Source organism: Pyrus communis, chromosome 5, assembly GCF_963583255.1.
Source record: "Pyrus communis chromosome 5, drPyrComm1.1, whole genome shotgun sequence".
Classification (NCBI taxonomy): domain Eukaryota; kingdom Viridiplantae; phylum Streptophyta; class Magnoliopsida; order Rosales; family Rosaceae; genus Pyrus; species Pyrus communis.
This window is the reverse complement of record NC_084807.1, coordinates 25,941,834-25,961,856: the sequence shown is the minus strand read 5'-3', so window position 1 is coordinate 25,961,856 and position 20,023 is coordinate 25,941,834. Positions and strand designations below refer to the sequence as shown.

Here is a 20,023-nt window from a genome sequence, read left to right as displayed (position 1 = left end):
TTTCAATTTTCATATCTTTATTTGTATATCATCGTCATAAAAAATCATTTAAATTGAAGATTCTATTTTTGAATTTAAATGTATCGAACAAATGGACGGTGTTTATTTATTTAATACATTTGAATTTATATTCGAATAATTTTTTTTTTAAATGATGATCTTCAGATGAATGTTAAGAAATTTGATTTTTTCAATGAATTATTCAAATTGATCTCAAGCACGTCTCGGATGGGCTTGAGTTGTTCTTAAGAGCAAAAACTTTTCCATTCGGATAGTGTATTAGGCCATTAGGCCTTTTTGTCACTCTCATTGCGAATAATTGAAAGCCGAATTCCAAGAAACACTGCTCTCACTTTATTTTGTTGATAAACTTCAAACGTCGCAAGTTGCGCAACTTATTTTATCAACACACCGACAAACTACTACTCAAGATGGTCATGCGGCTTCAATGACAAAAAGAAGGCAGCGTAATGCCTCAACCGATTCTCAATGTCCCCATTTTGCACCACCACCAGACCCTTCGTCCTCATTCTATGCCGGCGCCAAGCAAGTTGAATGATCACCGCCGCCCATGTTCTCCAATTCGATGAGTAAAACCTCGCTGTCCACCTAAGTTCTTCGTTCAAAAACTTGTAACGAAAATGGTCGGTGATGTAGCGGAGACAATCTGCATCTAAACCAAATGCTTCCATAGGTTCCAGGCAAGTAAATGTTGCCGAGGAGGGAGGAAGGCGGCCGAGAAATGGGCGGCGAAGGCACCATGAGAGAAGTTCATCACCAAAGAAACTGCCCGGTTCGAGTACACTGGTGGCTAGGAACCCTTTGCTCAGGCCTTGGCTACGTTTTATTCGTCCATGAACTATGAACATCATTCTTTGTACTGGGTCCCCTTCTCTAATTACCTATATATTAATTTCATGGCAAAAGTAACATAATTTGAATAAGCATATTAATTACCAATAACAAATGACCACATTCAAAGCGTTACTAAATAAAACAGAGAAATGCTAAGGGTGGTCATAGGAAGTATAAGAACATGAGTGAGTATATATAGCAGTCAATCGTTGATGCAAGTCATGCAATGCAACAACTGATAGTCACTCACTTGTGTGCCAACAACTCTAGTCAGCACGGCTAGAAAAAAACATACAACTGTAATTTCTAACCTTTTCACCCTTGGAGTAGACCGTTGGCCGGACAAGGTCACATATGTTGTCCAGAATAACATCATCTAGCTTGTGGAATAACGGTACCTATAAGTAATAAAAAGGAGAATAGACGGTATTATATTGTAGCTATTGATATGTGCAATTATTAGACAAACTGTGCGTGTAATGTCAGAATTAGAAAAGATTAAATACATTGATTTTATAAATGAAAAAAAATCAACTTATATGTATAATTCTGTCAACATAAAAACCTGGTATGACAGTTAACAAGATTACCTTCTTCACAAGATCTAGGCAAAGGTATCGCTTAATGTCCCGGCGAAGGCCATCCGGGAAATGTTGGATCAATTCAAGCTCATCTTGGCCTTGCATGGCAGCCCAACTGTGGCGCTGGAAATAGCGAGCCCTCCTTCTCAAATGAGACGGCAACTGCCTTCGTTGCATCCACCATTCCATGTCTCGATATTTCAGCTGCATTTTTTTCTTATTTGCCATCACCATGTGCAGAAATATCTGCACAATTACACAATCAAGTTCTTGATCGATCTGTATATTAAGTACTATATATTCACTTGTATAAAAACCCCTCGAGTTAAGAATAAATGTAATCAACTATGATCAGAAGTTTCAACTTTCAAGGATCACCTGGATATTTCCAATTAATGTAATAAAGAGCCCCAAGCCCGTTAGTGTCAACAAGCAAGAGAATACCAGTTCTCGCCAGTCACTTGTCGGAGTAAGGTTGTTGGCAAAGGAGCTGCAAATGTTAATTAGCACAACTTGAAAGTAATGTAAGTTTGTTGATATCGTACTACCATTTAACAATATGGTTTAAATTGGATTGTGCAATCTAAAATATATAGCCAGGAAAATACAGTCAGTTGAGATGGTACAGATAGGTGAACTTGTATAAACATTATTCACGCCACTGCTACTGTGTGCCATCAGTATTCAATAGTACATTAGAAGCTTACCCGAGATTAATTAAACCCCAGTATATGGGATAAAGGATCCTCACAGCAAGTGTATTGCCGGCGTAGACATCAAGTAGCGGCTGGTAAATACCATACTTGAATGGTGTGTCTTTATCCAAGCACAATGTCTTTATCTTTGTGAATGCATTACCACCAGAGAACTTTCCATTGGAAAATATTTCCTTGGAGCAATAGATAGAGAGATTGCAGTTTATACTTCTGTCACACTGTTGTTGGAAGCACGACATTACACGTTGTGTTGCAAGGACATACCAACATCCTCCAACAATCTGATTAATGTGAACCAACATAGCTTAAATATTGGAATTAGTTTACGAAACTAAGAGATTCCGATGATGATAAATCAAAGTATGCTTACGCACATGAGCGGCAGTTAAGTAGGCAATGAAGTTAAGTTTAAAACGCCACCAAATGTTGCCATAGGCAAATATGTAACCTGTGACCCTTTTGAGTCTTTTGGCCAAGTAAACACTGTGGTAGAGCTTGGGGATGAACTGAAACGAGAAGGTTAGCAAAAGGGTCGTCATGATTAGTCTTGTCTGTTCTTGTATAAACAGTTTTGGCACAATTAACCAAATTACTGCCTGCAAAGATAATGTGAGATTTGAGTGTCAAACTTAGTGCTTTAGCAAAAGCCTAAATATCAAAGTACAAGAGTCTCAAAACAATTTAAAGCTATCGGTAGAGTCAATAGGAGAACGAGAATAGCACTCACTTAGAAATTATATTTTCTAAATATAGGAAATATTTAGAAAATATGTTAAGGCATTAGAGCATCTCCAAAAGAGATGTCAAAAGATAAATGTCAAATGTTAATTTGATGGTTGATGTGGCAATGTCAGATTTTCTTTTTTTCCAACCGATATGTTTCTTTATTATAAATGATATTTGTAGGATTCATTTTAAAAAGAAATCAATTAAAATACATATTTCAAGATCTATAATTGGTGCATTAATATGACTCACATAATAAAATAATTAAAAAAAAATTAACATCACCTTTTCTCCTATGTCAATCTACGGTTGGAGCTCACTCCTACCTTTAAATTTGATTACATGAAATTCCACCTAGGATTTGAACTTAAACTTCTTATTTTTTTTTATAAAAAAATAACACGTATCATATGAGAGAGAGTGAAAAAAAGTTCAAATACAAAAGTTACTACACAAATGTGGCTACATTTCTCTAATTATCAAGCTTGATATTTAATATTTGGTCTCACAAAGAAAAAGGATCAAATTGAATGCAATGCAATTTGCAGGGGGGTACCTGGGGAATTGGGAGAATGACAAAAGCATCGAGCCAAAACCCCTTGAGGGACCGCATATAGTGACACGCAATCTCACCTGAGTCCCACACGAGCTTCCCGCAGCCAATAACCATCGACTCACTCGACACGTAAGCCAACTTAAACTGAAGCAAGATGTGGGCCAGGTGCAACGCATCCAAACACGTCCTCACCAGAGTCACAACGAGCGCCAGCGCCACGTCCATGTAAAAACAGGGCCCACCGCGCTGGCTCAGCGCGATGACGTAAAAGAAGAGCGGATCTACGGCCACCGACATGCCCCGTGCCATGAGGACTGCGCGGTTCCACCTTTTGACGTTTTGGCTACGTGGGTCAATGGCGCGCGTCCCGGTCAGGTCGTGGGGACCGCAGTTGAGGGTTGTGGGGGTGTGGACTCGGGTCATGGAGGACCCGGCAGAGCGCTCCCACTGGAGGTGGGGCCGGTGGATCGGGTCGCAGCGGGTGGAGTGGAAGACGGGGACACCGACCTGAGTGCAAGCGTAGCATTCTTTTGAGTTGAAGATTGCGTCGTCGTTGTTGTAGGCCTCCGTAATGCCGCCATTAGTGTTTTTGTTGGGGTTGATGTTCCACCTGAAAATCAAAGTTGAATCGAAATGCAATGAGTTAGCCAGACAAAACCCATATACATGATAATTGTAAGTACGTAACAAGGGACTGATCAGCAACATTGTGAATGATGTGGCGGTAACCTTGAGGGGGAGGACATGATGGGAGGAGGATCAGGAGGAGGAGGCGGAAGAGGAGGAGGGTGGAGGAGTATGTTTACTTTTGTGGAATAACATGTGGGGTGGAATTAATGAAAAGAAGGGGACGATGTTGGTAATATTTTGGGGGGTTTGTAAAATGTGGGCACGTAGCGATGGAAGGTGGCGAAGTGGTGATGGGGAGCAGGTTGATATAGCGTATTTATGCGACTTTGTTTGCTTGTTTCTTTGTATTTAGTAAGTTAGTTTCTATTTATTATAGTGTTTTAAGCTATTTTCATGTGTTTGTAGGTTTAAATGACAAAGTTGGTAAGAAAGTGCAATTTGGTGCAATTTGGAGCAGTTTTGGGCTTGTAATGGATTGCATATGCATGGAGTAAGGTGGATGGACGAATTTAAAGATCAAGAGAGGCTAGGAATGTGATTAACATCTGGAAGAATTAAATTGAAGACTTGGAAAATAAGGAATCAGCTAAAAGAAGAAATATTATCCAAATTACTTTATCTTATCCAAACCTTATTCAACCTTATCTTATCATATCCTAATCTTTTCATACCTTAATTCCAGCTACAAAGAGGACTCTTTTACACATTAAATCCCCTAAATATCAGGTTCTAGAAGCTCTATTTTCGTGCCCTAAGTTTATGTCACATGTGACCCTTCTTGTAGTGGTAGCGGTTGTGTCCGGGTGTTAGTCTCACACTGAACTGGTGGTGGGGCCCGCGGCGGTCTAAGTGTTTGCATGCACCCTGTCCATGTCAGCGTTTATGCAGATGAGAAACGTGAATCGTTTTGTTCTCTGCATGAACCCACTCCATGTCAGCATATACATTTGTTTCGACAGTAACATGCATATATAAACAATAATCCGGAAATAAGATTGATGACATAGTGATAGAACAATTAGTGGAGTAAATCAAGAGAATATTAATTTTATTTTCAAAAACTCGAGTAAAATGATGCAATAATTAACATATAAAACAAGGTCCAGACGCAAGATAGAAGACCTGGAAACGTATGGGTCCTTTTTTTTTTTCCGTATTCGTGTCCTGTTGATCACAAACCATATTTTCTTCAGGTTACGCGTTGGTAGCAACAGAGAATAAGGTCTACGAAAGGATATGGATGTTGTTAGACTAATCGCTCGATTTAAGTGATTTCTGTTAAGTCTACTGAGGAAATGAACAAAATAAACAAGCACAAAACATAGAAATGAAGCTCGCAAAAGCGGTGCGCTCATGGGGTGTTGACTCGGGAGACCGACTGGTCCTGTGCATATGTCACTCCTTCTCCATATGTCAGTCAGACAGTGAAGAAGTAGCCTACAGACCATGCCTACGTGTATAACCCATTTACTGTTGGGTGGTAAGAAACTTAAAGACCCAAAACTTTTAGGCTGACTAAAGGTCTATATAAAGCAGACGAGGGATCCTTATAAAAGATCAGATTACTAAGTAATGTACTGAGAGTTATTGTAATTCACATCCAATATATATTAAAAGTTACTTCTTTGTAATTGAAATATCACATATTCGAATTGTAAAAATAACTGTTCTGCAAAGTAAAAATTACATTACGTACGATAAACATTCCCTCTCTCTTCACCCTCACAAAACTAGAAATCTTATTGGCTTATGGTAGCCTTTAGTTGTCAAGTAAAATAACATAGTTATAATCGTTAGATTGACGTGTTCTTCATTATCTGTTTTAATACAGCTTATCACGATACGTTGAATGTGTCAACACTATAGTTTCAAAAACCTACAAGTCTACAAGTGCTGCTGATGATGACATAGTGAAATCTAGCTGTCTATATGTAGGTCACGAGAAAAGACGTATATATATATAATAATAGTTGTTGGACTGTATGGTTCAATAATTGGTTACACCAAGAGATATCTCTTGATACGACAAAGTGAAAAGATTTTTTAGTGTGTCACAAATATGATTTGATATCGTAAGTGTTATTATATAAGGGTTTAGATACTTAAAATAAAAAGATATTCAACTATTTGTATTATAGTATTTGGTGTACCAGATCATATTCACTACAAGCTGAAAATTTCTCAAAGTGGTGATAGTATCTTATTACTTCAAAGTCCCAATTAGAGAAAACAAAATACTAAAGAACATTATACTTAATGCATGTTGGCCTATATAAATCTCATACTTCCCTTTCAACGCATGCAATTTGAAAGTGTCATTTGGAATTCAGTTACAATGTATGAGTTGCTAGAAAGTTACTTTTATGTTCCGTGTACGTGTAATATGTATTTTAGGTATTTATAAGTTAGACTGTGTATTGCTACATGAGATACTTAAAGGCATTTGTTGACGTCTTTTTTAGAAGAAAGTGTTTTCAAACAATCAAAAAAGTTTGTTATGACGTGCATCAAAAATAAAAAAAGTGCTTCAAAATTATAAAAGAATTTATGATTGCTTGCTAGAGAAATAACTCTTCTTCAAACATCACTTTGAATTTATTTACCTTGTTGTTGCAAAGTCTTTAGATGATAGTACGATGCTTATTTTGTGTATCTCAATGGTGTTAGGTCCTGCTTAGAGAGTTTAGACCTTGTGAACATATTTTTTTTGTTGGTTAGGTGTGGGTCTCATGTGAGTGATAAATCGTTCATTTGAAAACTATATTTTTTTTTCCTTTTTTTGTTTTGGTTGTGTCTTCGTTGTTCGTTTCCCTGCCAAAGGACTATGAGTCTATGAGGACACTCATAACAGGGCTTCTTTGTCAAAGAAGCGTTGTTTTTTGCAAGTTCATCAGAAAGTGATGCAATGTTTTGTCCTCGTGAGTGTTATCTTTCCGTATTGTTAGATATGGTTGTGTGGGGTAGGTTTGTATTGTGTTTTTGCTGCGTTTGTAATCATAAAATTGTATTCTTAACATCTGATGTTCTTCGTTTTATTTAATTAATATAATACTTATTACCTTCAAAAAACCACTTGAAATTTTAATAAAAATTTGTTGTTCTCCTTATATATACATGCTTCTAACAAAATCACTAATGAGCATATGAGTCATGGAAAACGATTTATGGAGTAGCACCCGCCATATGCTTCTTCATCGAAGCGCTCAAAAGGAAAGTAAAGCCCAAAAAAAATCAAAAAAAGGAGAACCAAGGGGTACAAGTCGGGCTTCCAAATTAGATTTGGGCATCATAATAAATCCATTCGAAACCCAACAACGTTGGCCCAAACATGTGGACGGGCTTTTTCTGATCCAATAATTCATTTAAAAGCCCACAAAACCACCGTCGGTAATTATCGTCAACTTTTCTAAAAAGAGAGATTTTTGAAAACGGATCGGAGCTAGAAACACTTCAACATCCCCAATCCGAGAACAAAAATCTCCTTTTCCGTCACAGAGCTCCACCTCCGACTGCTCCGCGTAGCGAGAGATAGAGGGAGACGACGCCGTTTTGTCTCTGACATTAGGGTTTTGTGTGGGTGTCTCTGCATCTAAAGCCTTAGAACTGTTTTGATTTTCCTCCCGAATTCGATTTCTCTGAGTTTTTAGGGTTTATGCGATGCTGCTAAAGGTCAGAAATTGGGTAATTAGTGAGGAATTGGAGGAGTAGGTATGTGTTGCTATTTGGTTCTAGGTTTGAAGTGAGTTTATTCGGGTTTTTTCTGTGAGAGAAATTGATGGAAGGGGGAAGGAGAATCTCGGCGAGTCCTCGGCCTTGCAACGGTAGGAGGGTGGTGGCGAAGAAACGACCTCGTATTGGTGGGGTTGATGGGTTCGTCAACAGCGTTAAGAAGCTCCAGAGGCGCGAAATCAGCTCCAAGCGCGACCGTGCTTTTACTATGAGCGATGCCCAAGAGAGGTTTCACAATATCCACCTCCAGGTATTTTATTTTGAATTTATTTATTTAATCGAAGGAAAGCTTGGGGCTTTGATGCTTGTTGACTTCATCTGCTTGGTTCGATGGTTTCCATTTAATTCAAAAACCAAAATTAAGTAATGGGATTTTGTTGTTAAATTATTAGGATGCTAGATCCTCTCACAAAAACTTGAAAAAAGGTGATTTTGTTATGAATTATTTGCATTTTTAGTTTAATTCTGATTTATCTTTCTGTTAGCTGTTGAGAAATGGATAATTACTTTGTCAAGTGCCCTACCAGAAAATCCCCCGTAGTGTTATTTCTGGGTGTTAGGGGCATTCAGTGGAATTCAATCAACATAAACATGCTTATGCTTCTATGTTCGTGAGTGTGTGATTGTTTTCGTTAATACTTCCTGTTAAGTTTGAGCAAATATGTCTTTTATCCTCGTGAGGTTCTTACCATCAAATTGGTTGTACACGTTCGGAGTCCATGCCTTGTTACTAACGCCAACATTTGAAAGCATGCTGTATCATAAAGCCTAGATGCAACGATGCAGTAAGAAAGTTTTGAGTTTCAAGATTGGAGATTTGAAATTGTGCAGTCAAGCTATTGTACTACGCATGCTCTCTTCAATTTTGAATTGTGTGGAAAGATTTTTTTTTCCCACTTGCGGTGTTATTGTGTGCTTGCGATACCTAATTTCTGCTTGTCATGATATTTGGATGCATATGAGGAATATGATACGCATGATCCTAAGGGTCATTGTGCCATGGTTCTGCCTTTCCTGCGAAAGAGGTCCAAAATTATTGAAATTGTAGCAGCACGTGACATTGTGTTTGCCCTCGCACAATCCGGTGTTTGTGCTGCATTTAGCCGAGGTAGTAGCTGTATTATCTGTATTTCTGAACTTATATTGCATGCACTAATCTTATTACGTATAAATATTCAATGAAGGGAATGTGTAATGTTTATATTGTTTTATGCAGAAACCAACCAGAGAATATGCTTTCTGAATGTCACTCCTGATGAAGTGATAAGAAGCTTGTTTTATAATAAAAACAATGACTCACTTATCACTGTTTCGGTTTATGCCTCAGACAACTTCAGTTCTTTGAAATGCAGAAGCACAAGGATTGAGTACGTGTCTTTCTACCTTCCCCCTCCCCTCCAGACACAAAAAGAAAAAAGAAAAAAAAAAAGAAATTCAAAAGAAACAACAGTGTAGTTATCCAATTTACGTCATCTTCTTTTATTTCTTTCTAAACACACTATCAAATTATATGATCCAGATACATAAGAAGGGGTAAACCAGATGCTGGATTTGCTCTTTTTGAATCCGAGTCACTGAAATGGCCTGGTTTTGTAGAGTTCGATGATGTAAATGGGAAGGTTCTTACTTATTCTGCACATGATAGGTTTATTGGTATACCTTTCTAATACACTATTGTCTTCTTGATTTGATTAACCTTCCTTTTGCTTCCGTTTTATTATCAGTATATACATGGTGTTTGATCTGAAAAACTAAACAATGTTGTACTCCATTTCGGATAAGAATGTCCAAGAGATTAAGATAAAGGTAGTTCGCATGCCTCCTTAAACAGTGTGTCCATTTTGTATCTGGTATTCTTTTGTTATTGCTTAGTGGACATTTGTGTTGCTTATGATTTCCAATTTTTCTTTTGTTTCTGCCATAGCCCTGGGATCATGCTGTTGAATTTTACTAAAGCTACTAGCCATGTTCCTCTTAAGATTCTGTCTATAGAGGATGGTACTGTCCTCAAATCCTTTAACCATCTCCTTCATCGGAATAAGAAGGTGGATTTGATCGAACGGTTCAACGAAACGCTTCTTGTAAAGCAAGAAAATGAGAACCTTCAAATTCTTGACGTGAAGGACTTCTTGATATCTTGCAGAAGTACTATAATTGTCATTTGGATTTGTACGTCTGACTGCTATTATCTGTAGGTTCGCAATTTTGAGATGACAGAGGTAAGCAGAACCCAATTCATGACACACCATCGGCCTTCATATTTCTGTATGAGAATCAGTTGTTCCTGACGTTTCGGAATCGTACCGTGGCTGTTTGGAACTGTAATTTCTAACCTTTTCAGCCTTGGAGTAGACCGTCCGCCGGACAAGGTAAAAAATGTTGTTCAGGATAACATCATCTAGCTTGTGGAATAATGGTACCTATAAGTAATAAAAAGGAAAATAGACGGTATTATATTGTAGCTATTGATATAAGGAAAACTAATGAAAAGAGCTTGAAAACTTTGAGTTTAAACGATAAGGACAAAATAAAGGATAAAGTGAATACTACCAGGATTGATTTTTTAGTGTAAAAATATAATTTTTCGTTAAAATAAACAATATCAGGAGCTTTTCGTAAAAATTTCCATTAATATATGTAATTATTAGACAAACTATGCGTGTAATGTCAGAATTAGAAAAGATTAAATACATTGATTTTATAAATGAAAAAATAATCAACTTATATGTATAATTCTATCAAGATAAAAACCTGGTATGACAGTTAACAAGATTACCTTCTTCACAAGATCTAGGCAAAGGGTATCGCTTAATGTCCCGGCGAAGGCCATCCGGGAAATGTTGGATCAATTCAAGCTCATCTTGGCCTTGCAATTTGCAAAGGTATCGTTTTGTTCTCTGCATGAACCCACTCCATGTCAGCATATACATTTGCTAAATAGCATAGCACTCTCGACAGTTACATCCGGGGAATATTAATTTTATTTTCAAAAACTCGAGTAAAATGATGCAATAATTAACATATAAAACAAGGTCCAGACGCAAGATAGAAGACCTGGAAACGTATGGGTCCTTTATTTTTTTCCGTATTCGTGTCCTGTTGATCACATACCATATTTTCTTCAGGTTACGCGTTGGTAGCAACAGAGAATAAGGTCTACGAAAGGATATGGATGTTGTTAGACTAATCGCTCGATTTAAGTGATTTCTGTTAAGTCTACTGAGGAAATGAACAAAATAAACAAGCACAAAACATAGAAATGAAGCTCGCAAAAGCGGTGCGCTCGTGGGGTGTTGAAACCAAGTAGTCCTGTGCATATGTCACTCCTTCCCCATATGTCAGTCAGACAGCGTGGAGAAATAGCCTACAGGCCATGCTACGTGTATAATCCATTTACTGTTGGGTGGTAAGAAACTTAAAGACCCAAAACTTTTAGGCTGACTAAAGGTCTATATAAAGGAGACGAGGGATCCTTATAAAAGATCCGATTACCAAGTAATATACTGAGAGTTATTGTAATTCACATCCAATATATATTAACAGGGTAATGTTACAAAGAATAAATTTGTAGATAAAATTTTGGAAACTAAGAGCAATGAAAGTTGATTGATTTATTACTTAAATGTTGCTAAACGTGCTTATTCCTATTGATGACACATCATTGAGTTTGCAAATTTAGTTTATAAATTTAATCTTCTTAGTATTACCCTATATATATAAATATAAAATTATGATCTTTGATTCGAATGACTTTTCTTGTAAGTATGATTTTTAAATGCAGATTAAGAAATTGAAAAATTATTATTATGAAATGTCTACGGTGAATATACAATTATGATTATGAAATGTCTAAGGAGATCAACAAGGAAGCTTGATTTCTTCTTTTAGAATATTAATAGAAAGTTTCTCACATATATTTTTTTATTTATCAAAAAGCTTTTACACAACTTTCTTTATCACAATGGTACTCTAAAATGAATATACACTTATGATTATGAAATGTCTAGGGAGATCAACAAAGAAGCTTGACTTCTTCTTTTAGAATATTAATAGAAAGTTTCACACATATATTTTTTCATTTATCAAAAAGCTTTTACACAACTTTCTCATAGCACTCAAAAAATTTCATTCTACACTCTTCACAAGTGTATTTTTCTTTCATAATATAGAAAATTTGAAGTGCAGAATGAAATTTTTGAAGTGCTAATAACAATTCCCAAAAAAAAAAAAATCACACTTGTATTTGAGTTTGGAGTGAAATTCTATGTTAGACTACTTTTTATTTCTTTTGTGACTTTAGTAATAAGAAATATCCTTCATAATTTTTTAATATAAAATAAAATTGTCAGGAGCCTTTTATTAAAATTCCTTTTTCCTTTTCTAAGAAATTAAGGCTTGGATTTAATGAATGAAATCTGAGGAAAATAAAGAGGGATCCAAGTCCTAAAAGAAGAAATCAATCATTATAAAGAGCAACAAGGCTTAATAATAACACGATTAACATTTCATTACACATATAATATTGTTACAGACTCTTCCAAATACCACCGACTGGTGTAGGGAGTACATTTACTGACATTAAAAACGAAAATTACAACATAATCTTACATTCCTCCTTATTACTAGCTAGCATTAAACTAAATGGAGGAAAGGAAACCATTAATTTGCACAGTAGAACCTAGAACGCCACATAATTCAACACCAATTAACCCCAATATCTCCTCATCGTCAATCTACACACTTGATTCACATTTACAGACTCTCCCGCTCTAGTGAGCTTTAGAGATTTACTGCAGCAGCTTGTTAATCCAGTCAAACTGAGGCATCTCCGACACCGACGCCTCCCCACCACCATAACTCTTCATCCCACAAGCAGCATCGATTTCACCTTGGTCATACTCCATCTCATAGTCACTCAGCTTCAACGCCCTCAGACTGTTCAGGAATTCCTCCACCTTCAAGCAAGACTCGTCCACGATCTTCTTGTTGTTCATCATTGTCTGATACTCCTCAGCCGTCCACGGTGCTTCCGTTGCCACGCCTCCTCCTCCACGGTTGGCCTTCGGGGTCCTTGGGGCCGCACGGTACAGGTCACTGTTGTTCTGGTACTTGTAGTAGTGGTAGGGAGGATAAAAACCTGCTTGCTGATCATAAGCAACATAGTACTTGTGGCCGGAATACGTGTGTTGCGGCCGGAGCTCGTCGGGCGTATGAGCGAAGAAGCACACTTTGCGCGGGCAGTACCCATTCTCGAGACTAGCGCATGCACGCGTGCGGTACTTGGCCGGATGGAGCCAATACTCGAACACTCCGTGAGCACATTCGCAACGGTCTCCCTTGCGGCAGTAACCGGTGCTGCGAAATGCCGGGCAAATAATCGCCGCGTAGGCGAATTTGCTGGGGTCACGGCGCTGGGCCTTCTCGCCGCGGTGAGCGTACGGGCAGTTCGTCCAGTCGTGGGCTCCCATGCGTTGGCAACGCTTCACCTTGTAAGCGTACATCCGGAATTCGTCCGACCCAAAGATGACATTGTCGATCATCGGGTCGTGGTACTGGCACTGGTACTGGACCGGACTCCTGAGGAGACCCGAATAGTACACGCTCGGGTCGACCAGCTGGTAGTAGTAACCCGGATGCACACCTTGCATCATGGCTTCGACTTCAGAGGATTGAAAGAAAAGAGCTTATACGTTATGGGACGAGTTGGACAGCCACCGGAGAGGGTGTATTTATAGTGTGGGGAGTGCTCTCTAGATAGGGTTAAAGTTTTAACTGTTATTTCACCCACCGTCAGTTAGTCGGTAACGGGCGTTAATATGTTGGAGTGGAAATATCAATTTTGGGAGTGGATTACATAAATTGCATTTGTATGGAGGTTGATACTCCAAGAGTGAGACAGTTGTTGGCAGAAATCAGGAGCTTCGGCCAGGTGTTGATCGGCGTTTAGGGAAAGGGACCAGATCCCTTCCTTCTAATCCACTAAGTACAGAGATCCGGATCATTAAAATTTGATCCAACGACTACAAATAGGGGTTTACTTTAAAAATTATAATAACTTTAACCATTTGATCAAATTTTAATGGTTCGGATCCTCAAACTTAGTGGATTAAGAGGAAGAGATTCGAAGAGTATCCATTTCCGGCGTTTAGGATGATGACAGGGTGTAGATCCGTCGAAATGAAGTCGTATTTCCACTTATACCCTCCATTTGTAAGGTTGTCGAATAGGCCTAGGGCTGTGTCCGTGAAGTTGACGGACGTAAAATGTTGTTACTTTTTTGGTAATAGGGCAGTTACTGCATGGCGACCCACACGTGTAGGTGATAAGGGGAATGGCTTGTAGGGCGTCGAAACCTGGACATGGAGGCTGTGGGACAGGTGTTGAGGATTTGGATTCAAGATCTTGGGGTTGTTTAAGTAGCTGCCCTCGATTTCTGAGAACGTTACTTGCTTTACTGCAGAGATCTGGTAATTAGGACAAATCAGTGAATCTAACTTGTCTTGACCTGTTGCATTGCTATCCTGCAGCTTGGCGTCGATCCCACCATCCCCAGTCCAGCGGCCTAGAGAAAAACGGGGGACGAAAAAGTAACTGTAAACAAGTTAAAACATAATACATTATATATATGGATAATGGAACATACTGAAATTTAGGAACTTAAATGAAGAGATGGATTATATATGAACGGTAATTAATGACTTGTATTTTGTTGAATGACTCAAAGAACGTTGTCAAACGTTTACATATTCAGCAAGAACATTAAATAAAAGAATTTAATGCCCTTGACAAAAAAAAAAAAAAAATGTTGTCAAACAAATAATTTGATCACAAACAACACTTTAAATGTATGTACTACTTACCATATTAATAAAGTACATCGTTATTAACACTCTAAAATAGTTATCATGTATTTCTCCCTTATACAAGACAGAAAATATATATAGAGCACATGATGTTTTTTAGAGTGTCAATAAAATTCCCCAAATGAATAGCGATGGAAGTCGACCGATGGTTTTGAGATGGAAAGAGGGTTTCCAGTTCTGATGAATCCGCTAACTATGAATTTGATGCCGGAAATGGACCGGTAACAAACATTCATGATCTCGAAGTGAGTGATGATTTTCTAGATTTGATTTTCTTCATCATGTATCTAGTAATTGCTGCATTTAGAATGCATTTATCTGGCTCAAACTTTGACTAAAACCACGACACTGAGTGATTTCAAAGCCGGGAAATCCCTGACTACAACTAAGACCACAACGCTTGTGAGGTGCAGACTCCACTTTTCTCTACATTGTAGTTTCTCAGGCATCGGTCAAGGTAGAGGGTGATGCACATATATTATTATTGCTCTACTGTAAGAGGATGGGGAAGAGTTTGGTTACGAAAATATTAACTGGAGTCGTAAATTGTTCTATCATCTTGGAATAAATTATAATAACTATTTCACGTAAAATGATTTAACTATTATTTAATAGAACCGTGTTTGTCGGTTAAAGAATATAGAACCTTATTGACATTAAAGAAGTTGATATATAAACTTAAAACTTTAGGCCAATAATAGTAGTTACACTCCACTTTCTTTTAACATTCTTTGTATGTGACCCTTGTTAGTTAATTTTAGTTAATCCAGCTCGTATGAACATAGAATTAGACAAACCTATACAATTCAATCAATTGCATTCATACCAAGCCATAAGTGCGCAAGTAGAGGGTAATTTTATGACCTAAAAGTTAAGGTAATCGATGTTGATATTCCACGTCGGCAGAATGTGGAAGAAAATAAAAGTTTAAATATCATAATCTCCTTTCAATTAGTATTAAGATTTTGTTATGATAAAATTATACACTTGACATACTGTATAAGCGATAGTTAACAAATTAAAAATAATATCTGGTACTTTAAAAGTAAGCATTTTACCCATCTCTCGAATAATTTGAGAATTGAAAGTTACAATTTTTTGGTCTTTTTAGGAGCTGTAAGCAAGTCCGAGTACCTCTTTTGAGATGTCAAAAGATAGGACTTCCATGATGTCATTTGCTAATACGTTGCATACTCTCAAGCAAATATATGGATGGCTTCCGATTGTATCTAGATATGGACCCTACCCTTTTTTCGTTTGGGGTGGAGCCTACACCTCTCGCAATCCACGTTGGTGGTGAGAATAAAACGACAACGTCTTCTCTTGCAGAGAAAGGCATAGAATCTTCAAGCAGAAGAGAGAGGCAGTGAAAAAACCGAAACGCATGCATGCAGAAGAACACGTGGTTGATAAATAAATAAATGAAACGTAAATGTTGACAAAAGTTTTTGGCTTCGAGGCACGTGATACTTACCTCTCTCTTTTGTCTATGCCTATATCAAGTATGCGTTTCTTTCGTTTCTTGGTGACAAAACGACAACCCCACCAAACTCTATTGCAATCCACCGCATCAGCAATTTATGAATTTAAGAGAAATAGGAAAGAATAACGTCATGTAATTTGACCCAAAAAAAAAAAAGAAAAAAAAAAAAAATATATATATATAAAAGATTAAACATCAATAATAATCAAACCTTATATCATAAAGTGAGGTCGGTTGAATGGATCCTAGAACGCTATTACGTTCAGTTTTGCATGATTTCTTCCGTTAGCTCCAAGTACTCTATATCTTTTCTTAAACTAAGTCTTCCTAGATCTTCTTCGGCCTCTTTTGCCATGAGTTTCCATCTCATAATCGCATCTTTTAATTGGAGTATCTATAGGTTTTTGGTTCACATGTTCATACCATCATTTCTTGTGCCAACACATCCAATGAAGCATTCTCAACTTTGCTACCCTCATTTTTTTGCACATGTTGATTTTTGACCGCCTAATATTCTGTGCCATAACGCATTATTGGCCTTATCGTTGTCCTATAAAATTTTCTCTTGAGCTTTATTGGCATACAACGACCACAAAACACACCTGATGCACCTTTTCACTTCATCCACCCCACTTGTATTATATGGTTGAGATCTCCATTCTTTTGTAGGATAGATCCAAGATAGCTAAAGCGTTCACTATTTGGTACTTCAAGATCTTCAATCCTCACTCCTATCTCATTTCGACCCCCATTCCCACTGAACTTACACTTCATATACTTTGTTTTTAACCTACTTACGCAAAAGCCTTTAGATTCTCTTCTCACCAAAGGTTAAGCTTCGCATTTACTCCCTTATGCGTTTCATCTATAAGCACTATATCATATGTGAAAAACATACACCAAGATATATCATCTTAAATATGTCTCATTAACTTGTCAATTACCAATGCAAAAAGGTAAGGACTTAAAGCTGAGCCTTGATGTAACCCTATAATTATGGGAAAGCTTTCAATTTGTCATTAAGGAGCTCTTACTGTAGGCATTGCTCCATCATACAAGTCCTTTGTTTGCTTGGATAAATGCTGCTCGTACGCCTCTCTTCTCTAGAATCCTCCAAAAAGACCCTATCATACGTTTTTTCCAAATCTATAAAGATCATGTGCAAATCATTTTGCATATCTCTATATCGTTTCATCGATCTTCGTAAGAGATAGATTGCTTCCATAGTCAAGCGCCTTGATATGAACCCAAATTGATTGTCTAAAACCTGTGTCTCTTTCCTCAATCTATGCTTCATTACTTTCTCCTAAAGCTTCATTGCATAACTCATTAATTTAATATTCCTTTAATTCATGCAATTTTCTATGTTGCTCTTATTCTTGTAGATAGGCACCAAAGTTATTTTTTTGCCACTCATTTGGCATCTTCTTCACTTTCAAAATCTCATTGAAAAGGTTTGTGAGCCATGCTATACCCGTCTCTCCTAAGACCTTTCACACTTCAAATGGTATATCTTCGGGACCTACTACTATGCTTCATCTTTTTCAAAGCTACAACCACTTATCATTTCCTGATTTGGTAGTAGAATGATTAATTTCTACACTCTTCTGAGTTACTCAACTCTCATTCCGTGTCTTCATTGTGAAAAGATTATGAAAATAAGCTCTCCATTTATCTTTAGTTGTGTTCTCCATTGCTAGAACATTTTCATTCTCAAGACCTTAAAATTTTTCAAAGCCCTTTCATTAGTTTTCCTTAAAATTTAAGGTTAATTTTGTGTAAGCAAATATAAAACATTATGTAAAGAATGACAAGTGACATAGACTCCATAGAGAGTTTTACTTTTAAAAAAGTCTCAAATTGATTAGCTAACTATTAATCTAATGATACTTTAAAATGAGATATATGATAACGATTTAGACATCATGCCCAAAAAAGTAGCAACATAAAAGTTGTATCTATAAATTTATTTTTAAGGGGTTCGTTGTGTTTGTTCATATGTTTAAGTCGATCGGTTTACTTGGTGTCTTGTGCGTTTCAGGTTCAAGGGAATTACAACCCTTTCATATACAAATCTATCTTAATTTTGTTGGACTGGAAAAAGGTCAGCTCAAAGCCCTCAAACACTAACTTTTTGGGCAAAATTAGGGAGTCACAACCAAGTTGTTTAGGTTTACTTACAATTAAATCGTGTTTTTGGGCAAAATTAGGGAGTTACAACCAAGTTGTTTAGGTTTACTTACAATTAAATCTTGTTATTCCAATTGACAAGTGAATTTTGTTGACCCAAAAAAAAAAAATTGTTCACCAAAAAATTCTGTTGACCAAAATAAAGTTGTTTGACGAGAAAAAATTGATAAGTGAATTTGGTATTCAAAAATATTAAAAGGTGCATCACATGGCTCATATGTGGAGAGATTTTTCAATGTGTTCAAACACGGGGTTGTATGTCATATGTTGTTATATAACTAGTAAAAGGAAGTTTTTTATTTTCAAGTGTACCATTCACTTGTATAAGGACATATGGCGTATGTGTTCATATTACGAGCATTTACTAAAAAATCTCTCCTACATGTGGATCGCCAAGTTATACAAATTGATAAAAAAAAATAAAAAATATTTGAATAAAATTGGAAATATGAGTAAATCACAAAGGTAGAATTAACAAAATTGAAAGTAAATATTAGTAGAATATTTTGTTTTTCTTCGAACAAACACTTGCAATATTACTCAAACTACAATACTTCTTCCTTTTAAATATCTTTTATGTTATCTATAAGTCATTAATTTGGCATCCAAGTAACAAATGACCAGCTATAAGCAGATTAACCACATTTGAGCACGCTTTACCAGACCGCCTTTTTATTGATCAGATTTACCGCACTGCCTTTTGTTACATCTAAACGGACCAGATTGCTTGTAAGTTGAAACTAAACCAAATGTCAACAAATCCTGACCGTCCAACTGGTTTTATCACTGAGTCCCAACATCATACGGGACAGGTAGCTTTTTGAGCACATTGATATTTTTACACTAAGGGAAGGAGAAGTTCGGTTAAGCTACACAATGGGCAGTCTAATTTGGTATTGAATTCGCCATCCACAAGATTCGAACCTAATACCACCCAACCGTAATACAGAACATGTAACTTTTAACCTCACTGTAGAATTTCACAGAGTAGACTCGAATTAAAATCCAAATTAGTTGTTTTGAATTTGAATATTTATCTCCCAAATTAGATAATCTAAAATTGAATTTTGACCAGCATCGACAAAAAAGCTGGAAAACTTAATTCTTCTTTTTTTCTCATTTTCTCCTTTATTTTTGGGTAAAAAGATAAAATTAGCAGTAATGACCAAGAATGCGCACCGACTTTCCAGAGAGGCACATACAATTGCGTAAGACCAGCTTCACATAGGATTGGGAGAGCACTTCCACGTGCCAGTTACTCATTGAAGTAAAAAAAATCAAAGAATTTCGTTGACCCGCCGGTAAACCAATCACAACCCTCGATTCAACTTTCACTTCTTCTTTTTCGTAGCCTTTGTAGCGAAATTTAGTAAGAAATTAAGTGAGCGTAGTGGTGAAGGACCTACAGTGCATGATCGAATACTCTTATTCAACTGAGTTACAAGCCGCTTGCGAAAAAAGTTCTAGAAATTTGGGATGCATGTGTTGGATTGTTATAGACTTTATAGAAAAGGAAACTAAACGCCCCATAAATACTTGTATAGCTTCCTCTGCACGAAAGAGAAAAAAAACTAAAATTCATTCTTCTTTTCACCCATAAAATCAATATCTAAGCAATCAAATCCATCATCTTCTTTATTATTTTTTTCTAGAAGATTTTTGGATTGATATCAAGGAGAAAAGGGTTGCAAATT

General features: G+C 36.9%; 2 protein-coding genes and 1 pseudogene across 3 annotated transcripts; 1 reads left to right on the top strand and 2 right to left on the bottom strand.

The window, feature by feature from the left end:
• Positions 1-422: 422 nt before the first annotated feature.
• Positions 423-4,256, bottom strand: LOC137733127 (cyclic nucleotide-gated ion channel 2-like; annotated as a pseudogene).
• A 3,796-nt stretch (positions 4,257-8,052) lies between these two features.
• On the top strand, positions 8,053-9,598 carry LOC137734120 (uncharacterized). Of its 2 annotated transcripts, XM_068473407.1 has the most exons (4): positions 8,053-8,901; positions 9,010-9,160; positions 9,313-9,412; positions 9,518-9,598. In XM_068473407.1, exons 1-4 carry the CDS (start codon positions 8,793-8,795, stop codon positions 9,533-9,535), a joined length of 378 nt encoding a protein of 125 aa, XP_068329508.1. In that variant the 5' UTR covers positions 8,053-8,792; the 3' UTR covers positions 9,536-9,598. The 2 variants fall into 2 exon arrangements, with proteins under 2 accessions (XP_068329508.1, XP_068329507.1); XM_068473406.1 differs by having other exon boundaries at positions 9,313-9,598.
• A 2,982-nt stretch (positions 9,599-12,580) lies between these two features.
• On the bottom strand, positions 12,581-13,444 carry LOC137733706 (zinc finger CCCH domain-containing protein 54-like). The gene has a single exon (XM_068472864.1). It carries the CDS (start codon positions 13,442-13,444, stop codon positions 12,581-12,583), a length of 864 nt encoding a protein of 287 aa, XP_068328965.1.
• Between the last annotated feature and the right edge of the window lie 6,579 nt (positions 13,445-20,023).

What these genes read in the sequence shown, in the direction of transcription:
- LOC137734120 (XM_068473406.1), top strand. Translation starts at nt 8,793, where the DNA reads ATGGTTCTGCCTTTCCTGCGAAAGAGGTCCAAAATTATTGAAATTGTA. An exon ending in TTGTGCTGCATTTAGCCGAG is followed by an intron (nt 8,902 to 9,009) that starts GTAGTAGCTGTA and finishes TGTTTTATGCAG; the next exon opens with AAACCAACCAGAGAATATGC. An exon ending in TGCAGAAGCACAAGGATTGA is followed by an intron (nt 9,161 to 9,312) that starts GTACGTGTCTTT and finishes TATATGATCCAG; the next exon opens with ATACATAAGAAGGGGTAAAC.
- LOC137733706 (XM_068472864.1), bottom strand. Translation starts at nt 13,444, where the DNA reads ATGATGCAAGGTGTGCATCCGGGTTACTACTACCAGCTGGTCGACCCG.